Source organism: Phaethon lepturus, unplaced genomic scaffold, assembly GCF_000687285.1.
Source record: "Phaethon lepturus isolate BGI_N335 unplaced genomic scaffold, ASM68728v1 scaffold11681, whole genome shotgun sequence".
Taxonomy (NCBI): Eukaryota; Metazoa; Chordata; class Aves; order Phaethontiformes; family Phaethontidae; genus Phaethon; species Phaethon lepturus.
In genome coordinates, this window is record NW_010515598.1 from 12,464 (window position 1) to 22,272 (window position 9,809).

At 37.4% G+C, this 9,809-nt stretch overlaps 1 protein-coding gene across 1 annotated transcript; it reads left to right on the forward strand.

Annotated features, from left to right (window-relative positions):
- The first annotated feature begins 689 nt into the window (after positions 1-689).
- Positions 690-8,837, forward strand: ANKRD46 (ankyrin repeat domain 46). The gene is made up of 3 exons (XM_010295830.1): positions 690-1,026; positions 2,774-2,932; positions 8,272-8,837. The coding sequence occupies exons 1-3, from the start codon at positions 716-718 to the stop codon at positions 8,486-8,488; spliced, it is 687 nt and encodes a 228-aa protein (XP_010294132.1). The 5' UTR covers positions 690-715; the 3' UTR covers positions 8,489-8,837.
- Positions 8,838-9,809: the final 972 nt, after the last annotated feature.

The following is a 9,809-nucleotide window of genomic DNA, read 5'->3' on the forward strand; positions in this document are numbered from 1 at the left end:
TGTACCCACTTCCAGTTTTCACTTTCAGGTGGGCAGTTTCACATAACACACTCGATTTTCTATGGTGCCTATTGCTATTCTTGTTTGTTTAGTAGTTTGTGTATCTGTGGCACTATAAAAATAATGTTGTGCAAAGAGCATTGAAAAATATATTTCTTGCAGAATGAAGGAATTAGTATTTATAGTAATGAAGCATTTTCAGCAACTGGCTGTACTTTGTGCATCAAAGTTCAAATTCAGATGGTGGAAATCCCGCTGCAGTAGCTTTGCTTGTAGCTAGTAAGAATTGCAGTTAGCGTCACTATATCTGTTAACTGAATTGTTTATAGTTTTCTGATTTATTAATTGCTTTCAGTTCTGATCTACAGCGGTTTGCCTTTTAATATCAGTACTACCACATGTGATCTCCTACTAGGTGAAAGCTAATCACCTGTCTCACATTTGTGGTGTTGATCAAAGCTTTGCTGCTGTTTCCAGAGGTGTGAGTAAGACTAAAAGGAGCTCTTTCCATATTACCAGAAGGGAATGCAGCACACAAAGTTAATATGTAGGAGAGGAAGATTTCAGACTTGGTTTATAACCTAGTTTGCATTCTTGTTTGGGAACCTGGGCTATCTACCGAATATTTGCACTATGTTTATTTGCCTGGTTTCACCATCATCTCTTCCCACTTTTACTTGTAGGTTAGTCACCTATTCCAGAGAGAATCAGAACAATGTCCTACGTTTTTGTGAACGACTCTTCCCAGACAAATGTGCCACTGCTGCAGGCTTGCATTGATGGAGATTTTAACTATTCCAAACGACTGTTAGAGAGTGGTTTTGATCCAAATATTCGTGACAGCCGAGGCCGAACTGGTCTTCACCTTGCTGCGGCCAGAGGAAATGTAGACATCTGTCAACTCTTGCACAAATTTGGTGCTGACCTACTAGCCACTGATTACCAAGGTAACACAGCCCTTCACCTGTGTGGGCATGTGGATACCATCCAGTTCCTAGTTTCTAACGGACTTAAAATTGATATTTGGTAAGTCACTTTTGGGTTTTTTCTACAGTACATGTAATATATTAGTCTTCTGTTGCCAGAGCCATGCATATAAATCTGCTGTTGCTGAAATGCTATGTTAGGTGCAATTCAACTTTTTTAAAATATCACTTAATAAAAACATAAAATAAGAAGGCAGGAAAACAATAAGACACCACTTCTGCTAGTTTGTGCAACAAGCAAAGCAAACAAAAATAGCAGCTGCTGGTGTGGGCTGCTGTGTCTAATTCTGTCTCACTGATGACATTGCTATCCTGGTTTGGCCAGACAGCCAGGTGTGGGTGGTTGGCACCAAAGAAAAAATCACATTGACTACTTAAAAAGAATTTTCTCCACCACATTTCTATTGTTTTGATTGTTGCACTGTATAAGACAAAGAAAATACAGTATATGTGTGTGTCAGTTCATTCCCATGCTCCCTTGGTAACAATGCTTCCTTTCAGTGTTTTCCCTCTCCCTCAAAGTCTGTGAGTCAGTCCTTTTAAATATTGTATATTCTTTCCTTCTCGCTTCCAGCAGCTGTCAGATGCCAGTGCTCAGATGTAAGCTCTCAAGCTGCAAAATAACTAGCTGTTTCATTGCAGTAACTGAATTACTTTGTTTGTGGAACTTTCTGTACATTCACAATGTGTGCAAAACCCAGTAGTAACTTTAAAACATTTGAGTTTTTTAATCTGTCCCTTTTTCACCTGTCCTTCATTAATATTTTCAACTTGGCAAAACTAGTTATTGACAGACCAGATTCTTTGTGGGTTGGCGTTTTTTTTTTTTCCTCGTTTCAAAGAACTCTGTTGAAAATCCCTGGTCTGAAGGCAGCTCTGGTCCTGTTCAGTATTACTTTAATAGTAGCAGAGTAGCAGAATACCACCTGTATTTTATTTCATTTTTGTCTGATATCCTAATACCCACATGGAGAGGGCCTCTGTAACAAAGATATGCAGGAGAGTAGTAAAGATCACTACAGAGTTCAGAATCTAAATTATATTGGTTAGTTTCCATTTTATTCATCAGAATTTATTTTTAAATCATAATTTGTTGTTTTATTAACAAGAGCTATGCCCCTTAGGGTTTTACCTTATGCTTCATTAGATTTTACTAAGCCATATTTAGTAGGAATTATGAGGACTGACTTTTGACGGCTTCTAGGTGGCAAGCCTGCAAACTCAGTGCGGTTGTACAGACGCAAATAATTCTCTTTACCCAGGTTAATAAAACATCCTTTCAACTAAATTAAGTTTAGAGTTAGAAATCTTTTGACTCTGGTGAAAATTCCTGGTCTGAAGGCAGCTCTGGTCCTATTCAGTATTATTTTAATAGTAGCAGAGTAGCAAAATACCATCTGTATTTTATTTCTTTTTTGCGTGATGTCCTAATACTCACTTGGAGAAGGAACTATGAGGAACCAGATTGTACAACTCCTTCTTGAAATTAAGCTCAATCTTGAATATTTTTTGTTATAACACCCAGAGATTTCAATTAGATTAGAGTAATAGGAATTTTTATTTTATTTAGAGGAAAAAGACTTGTGGAATTTCAAGCCTAAACATACTGATTTTCTTCTATAGCCAATTATGCTATAACTTGTATATATAGGAATTTTTTACTGTCTGATATAACAGAAAATAGTTCTGAGGACTTACTAAATTGTAATGTGTTACGCTGAGTTGTCTTCTTATAAAATTTCTATATTAAAAGTTTATTCTTATGTCCTTTTGTGGTGTTATTTTAGCAACCATCAAGGTGCAACACCGCTTGTTCTTGCAAAACGAAGGGGTGTGAATAAAGATGTCATTAGACTGCTGGAATCTTTAGAGGAGCAAGAGGTGAAAGGATTTAACAGAGGAGCTCACTCAAAGCTGGAAACAATGCAAACTGCTGAAAGCGAAAGGTATTTACAAAACAAAAAATAATTACTAGGAGAAATAATGTTTATGGATGTTAGATTTTTGTGATTAACTTGATTCCTCAAAACAGATAATATCAAATTTGGCTTAGTATTATCAGACCAAATCAAAATCAAATTTTAAATTTGGGAAAAATCTCATTAAATACATGAAATTTAAGGGAAAAAAAATTCTATTGATATTTTCATTTTATGGTAGAAATTTTTAAAAATAATTATTTGTTTTTCATTACAGACTCACAAACATAAATATTCTACCACTTATCACAAAGCCAAATGGAAAATGGGGTGAAATGCAAAATGCCAATACCATAGGCTAGCCTACAATCCTTTTGATAAGACAGATTGTCTATGCAAAGAAGGGGTAGCAGACTTTTCATCTATCTGAAGTTGAATAAAGGATTTTTTGTGCTGCCATATATGATGTAGTAGTAGACCTTGAAATGATGGAGAATAAAGTAAGAATTTTATGGATAAAGAGATAGTTAAAGGAGAACTGAAGATTTCAGGAAAATTGCTGACAGTTTCAGGGAAAGTACTGGGTTAGAGGGAAGTTACTAAAAAAGATCTGGACAGGCTGGATCAATGGGCCAAGGTCAAATAAGGCCAAGTGCTGGGTCCTGCACTTCGGCCACAACAACCCCATGCAACGCTACAGGCTTGGGGAGGATTGGCTGGAGAGCAGCTCGGCGGAAAAGGACCTGGGGGTGCTGGTTGACAACCGGCTGAACATGAGCCGGCAGTGTGCCCAGGTGGCCAAGAAGGCCAACAGCATCAGCAACAGTGTGGCCAGCAGGAGTAGGGAACTGATCGTGCCCCTGTACTCGGCACTGGTGAGGCCGCACCTTGAATCCTGTGTTCGGTTTTGGGCCCCTCACTACAAGAAGGACACTGAGGTGCTGGAGCGTGTCCAGAGAAGGGCAACAAAGCTGGTGAAGGGTCTGGACAACAAGTCTTACGAGGAGCGGATGAGGGGACTGGGGTTGTTTAGCCTGGAGAAAAGGAGGCTGAGGGGAGACCTTATCGCTCTCTACAACAACTGAAACGGGTCTGTGGTGAGGTGGATGTTGGTCTCTTCTCCCAAGTAACTAGCGATAGAACGAGAGGAAATGGCCTCAAGTTGCGCCAGGGGAGGTTTAGACTCAATATTAGGAAAAATTTCTTTACTGAGGGCGTGGTCAAACATTGGAACAGGCTGCCCAGGGAGGTGGTGGAGTCACCATCACTGGAAGTGTTCAAAAAACATGTAGATGTGGCACTTCAGGACATGATTAGTGGGCTTGTGGTGTTGGCTTGATGGTTGGACTTAATGATCTTAAAGGTCTTTTCCAACCTTAAAGATTCTGTGATTCTGTGAATTTCTAAAGGTCTGGTTCTGGGACTGTGCTTACTTAAAATTTTCATAAATCATACTGGCATAGAAAGTAGCAGCATGTTAGTGATATTAAAAAGTGAGATATAGGCAACCCAGAGGAAAATTGGGATGGCATAGACAAAAACCTGGGATGACAAAGGAGAAGAAATTACTAGGAATAAATTGTGATTCAGTAGCACAAAATGCAACTTCATTTACCTAAAGCTGTATGCCATAAGATGGAAGTTCCTCAGTGGAAAATGAGGGTATAGGAGAAAAGGCTTGATGTATTAGTCAGTTCCAGGCGTTGATGCTACCCTGAAAAAGGCAACGAAATTCTACAGTGCGCAAAACGAGATATTTCCACTACATAAAGACAACTGTGAGTGGTCTTGTAAAAAGCAATGGTAACTTCTGCTGTGAAGTATGTTTTATAATGCTGTTTAGCCCTGGTCAAAAAAGTTCAATTTGCCCTTTAAGAAACACGGAAAAACATTACTTCAGCGCTCAGGGGAACAGAGTGTCTACTTGCAAAAGGAGGCAACCAGAGCTCATTGTAGCCTGGCAGAGTGAAGGCTAAGAGGTGTGTGGCTGCTGACCAGAAATACTGGTTTTGAACAACATAAAATAACAGTTTAAGACAAAAGATGATGATAACAGGAGCCAAAGGATATAGATAAACCACAAATGCTTTTTTTATTGAAAATTTGGAGTGTTTCTTTTACAGTGAGCTCCCAAGACAGCCTTCTTGTAGGATTTGGATGAGGCAAGAAGCCTTGCACAGTTCAAAGGAGGCTAATTCTCCTGCAGAAATCATTGAATTGCCAGTAAACGTGACAGAACATGGGACTGAGATTAATAATGCAAGAGATCTTTCCAGTACTGTTTTGTTTTTTTAATTTATATTGGAAACAGGATATCAACGTTGTTTGGAATACTTGTTCTTATACTGAATTTATTAAAATTTGTAATTTTTTTATATCGTCTAATAATGATAATGAACTGTGCTGGAATATTATATCACAAAAGACAGGGAGTTTTGTCACATAATTGTTGTTCAGTTTGTGTCAAAATGTACACAGCCTGTACTGTAAATGAAAATTAAACTCTGTAGATGGAGTTGTTATCTAAGTTGAGTAAACAGAAAAGGTGAAACCAACAAAATTACAGAAATCATGCCACATACTCCCAGTGAGCAGATTGGAAGTTCTTTCTTATACATCAAGTGACCCCATTCATCAGAGAGGCTGTTTTAAGCCCTGAGATAGAAAATTTAATATTATTTGCAAAATTACATGTGTATAAATTATAAGAATTTGTGCATATTGCCTTTCTGACTTCACTAAATTTTATTTAAAGTTGCTTGTCACACAGAAATGCAGTTATGCTGTTTTTGTTTAACCATATGGACCAGCAGCTCAGTCCTGTTTAAATTCTGATTTTTTATTTGATAGTGTCCCTTTAATGAACATAGCTTCCTTTCTGTTATTTGACCTTCATAAATGTTATATTGTTTGCTTTGGCAAGGAAGTCAGCAGCTCTCCTTGGGGAGAGGCACAGAGACATAAACAGTGCACTACCCAGCTTGTTTGTGAACGTATTTAAAATGTCTGAAATACATTATTTTAAAAATAACAAATAACAGATGCCTACAGCAGCAAAAGCAAGTGAGTTTGTATGCTGTTTGCTTTGTAAATAAATAATGGCTTTATAACAGTTGGCTTTTCAGACCTCCACAGTTTCACTCCTCCCTCTTAGTATTATTTTCACATTTTAGAGACACTTAGATGAATGTCTTCTGTCCTCTTCCCCCCAACCAGACTCTCTTACGTTATGTATAAACCTATGGACAAATAATGGTTGCTCTTTCTAAAAACAGTCTCTGACTTCAGTTTTCTGCTCCTTATTGCATACAGCTGCTGCTGCTCTGGAAGCAGAGGCCAAAGCTGGGTTCCTGAGTCGAATTTATTTTCTCTTGCTTCTCCTCTCCTCCCGGTGGTCCTGTGCTGTCAGGAGGCAAAACTTGGTCTGTCTGTCTTCTAGCACAGGCGTTCTGTCCATCTACACAGCCCAGCGTGGCCTGTGACTGTGCCCATAAGTGCAACCAAATGTGAACTTCCACATTGTGTTGGAAACGGGAGAGAACAGCGTCTGGGCTCTGTGGCACAAGCTCTTCTGTGGGATGCATTGCTGCAATACCATTTCTTAGGCAGCTGTAATTCGTAATAAGAATAAATACCTTGAATAACATTGATTTTAATTGGGTTGTAACATAAAATGGCAAAAGTGTTTTCTATGTACCCTTTGCTATTTAATGAGTAAGCATGTGATCTTTTCACTTAAATTGCGTTGCACCTTTATTTAACCTCTCTGTGGTTATGTATTAACTAGTTAGTACTTAATGAGTGAGTAGGTCTGTTCTACACCAATGGCTGTCTTTTATTAAACGCTTTGTTTTGCTTGGGAAATCATAATAAGCAAGGAAGATGACTAAATCCTGCAGCTATGGGCAAGTAAAAATAGCTTTACAGCAGGGTAAATATTTAAAAAACAAAAAAGACAAGCTGTTTAATAGGTAATTTCTGAAATCTTCTGCACATGACGCTGCAAATGCTTCAGCAAGCTATGGGAGTTTAGGCTAATTATTCTTCAGAGGCTGTACTTCCTAAGAAAAAATACCATATGAATAGTATGAAGTTTTTCCATGGTGTAATCTTAGAAGTGAGATTCATAAATGAGACCTTTTTCTGATAACAATCGTTTGTCAATTTATTATCGTCACCAAGAACAATGGCATTTCTACAGTTAGTTTTGACTCGGAAATTACTTTTCCCTGAAATGTGTTCTTTTATTATTGCTATAAGAGATATCTAGGAATATGGTAACTGAAAGCAATTAGAAGGGAGGAAAAAAAATGTTTTTTCTCTGCTTACCTTCTGCTATTGACATCATTGTGTACGTAGTTGGTTTCACCATTTCCTTTCTGTGCTTCTCGGAGCCTGATCCTGTAAACACCTGTGCATGTAATTTCACTCAAGTGAGAAGTAGTAGGATTGTGCAGATGCCTAACATTTTACATAAGTGAAAGCAAGTGATGAGACAGTTTTCCTATTCTTCATGAGGTTTTTCATAGAGCAACAGAAAAAGTTTCCTGTTATAAACCAATTGTGAAACCAGCAAAATCGGGAGAATGATACAAGAAGCCATACAGTATTTGAAACAACTTTTTTTCTAAAGGTGGTTCATTGTCAACATGACTGCCTCATCCTAATTTTAAACTGGTTTCTTATTTAAAAGTGAGAGTTCCAGACCCTAATTTAGAGTCTGACAATTGAAGCGGGCCTGATGGATTGGTAGTGGAATGTTAAAACAGCAAAGCAGTTTCTGAACGCCAAATGGCAGAAAACACAGCAATGCCAACTTGTCTTGAAGATCAGAAAGTTTCTGAACACCTTGTTATCCAAATTTATTGTTTTCTGTGATATTTTTATGCTAGAGAAGAGACCTCTGCAACAAAGACATGCAGGAGAGTAGTAAAGATCACTACAGAGTTCAGAATCTAAATTATATTGGTTAGTTTGCATTTTATTCATCAGAGTTTATTTATAAATCATAATTTGTTGTTTTATTAACAAGAGTTGTGCCCCTTGGGGTTTTACCTTATGCTTCATTAGATTTTACGAAGCCATATTTAGTAGGAATTATGAGGACTGACTTTTGACGGCTTCTAGGTGGCAAGCCTGCAAACTCAGTGCGGTTGTACAGAGACAAATGTAATTCTCTTTACCCAGGTTAATAAAACATCCTTTCAGCTAAATTAAGTTTAGAGTTAGGAGTCTTTTCCTGATCTGCTTTGTCTCAATTTAGTGGAGGCAATGCTATAAATCTGCAGGTGGGTTTAGTTTTTAATTTAGAATGTTTCGGTGCATTCTTTTGCTCTGATGTATTTTTAACTTTTAATCCTTCGTAGTGCGATGGAAAGCCATTCCCTCCTAAATCCAAACCTACAGCAAGGTGAAGGAGTTCTTTCCAGTTTCCGCACGACATGGCAAGAGTTTGTGGAAGACCTGGGCTTCTGGAGGGTGCTGCTCCTCATCATTGTCATTGCTCTTCTGTCGCTTGGAATAGCATACTATGTTAGTGGGGTGCTTCCTTTTGTAGAAAACCAGCCTGAACTGGTGCACTGAAGCAAATGCAAAGTAGTGCATTGTGCTTTTCCCTGTTTTCATCTTATTTTGAGCTTCTTGGAATTCTTTTGGTGCAGGCAGTGGCAGCTATATATACTGTTTGCCTTTTGTACTTATTAACCCCTTTGAAAGAGGGATTAATTCATTTCAAGTAAAACACTAAATTCTAAAGCATTCATCAGCTACCTCTGACTTATCTTGACTTGTGAGCAAGATGTGAAGATAATCCTCTCTGTTGATAAAATATTATGATTAGAAAAGGCCTTTCATAATGAATATTAAATTCCTGGCATGAAAAATATATCCTAGTATAGACCAATTTGATTTATTTTCCCTATGAAGAGAGGTAAATCAATTGATGCATTTTTTTGTATGTGCTTCAGTTGAAAGAAAAATATTCCTTTAAAAGTCCAACTCAAGAAATCTGAATAATACAATAACACATTCTGATGTATAGACAGTAATAAGCTGCAACTTCGTAGTTCTCATAGTGCCTCCCCATAGTTTCAGATCTGCTAGTTTATAAGAAGAATGAGAAACAGTTCAAGTTTTACTATGTCTTTAATGTATAGATTACTTCTTTATTTATTAGGTTAATGTAGTGATTCTTCCCCAGATTAATTTGATGTTGTTAATACCTGTCTGAAGTAAATTTTGTAGAACAATGCTGTTTGTTGTGCTTTGGAAGTAAAGTTGTTTCAGCCTTAGGCTGAATATTTTGCTGTTTTGTTGAAATGTTACTAAGCAAACCTTTCTTTGTTAGGGCGGTTAAAAAGTGATTTAGGTGTTCTGCTCTGTATATAATAATTCTGCAAGGCCATTGTCTTGTGTGAAATATGTCATGAAGGATAACTTTTTCTTCCTCCCACACGGACCAGACTGAACCATATAATTGTATTATTTTCATGTTTGTGGAGAGGACTTGATTGAATAGAATTCCTTTCTAGAATTGTTTTCCATTTCAGTTGTTTTCAGACAGCACTTACAGGCTTATGAATTAGTTTGTGAGTATGCAGAATAAAAGTATTTAAAACGTTAATATTCAGGAACATTGTATGAAATGAAATCTTGACCCATTCTGTACTTAGCTGTGAAATCCTTTGTTTGTAAATAACCTAGGGATACGAATCGGTTAAAATACTCTTTTATGAAGACTAGAAAGGTACTACATAGTTAGTTGGAGGTTTTCAAAGAAAGCAGATTCTCTCCTTCCATGCTGGTTAGACATCTAACTCTTGTTGTTGCCATTGCCTTGAAAATCCGAAACAAAATGAATTCTGCAAACCTAATGAATCTTTTTTTTTCTTAGCCAATCCTAAAC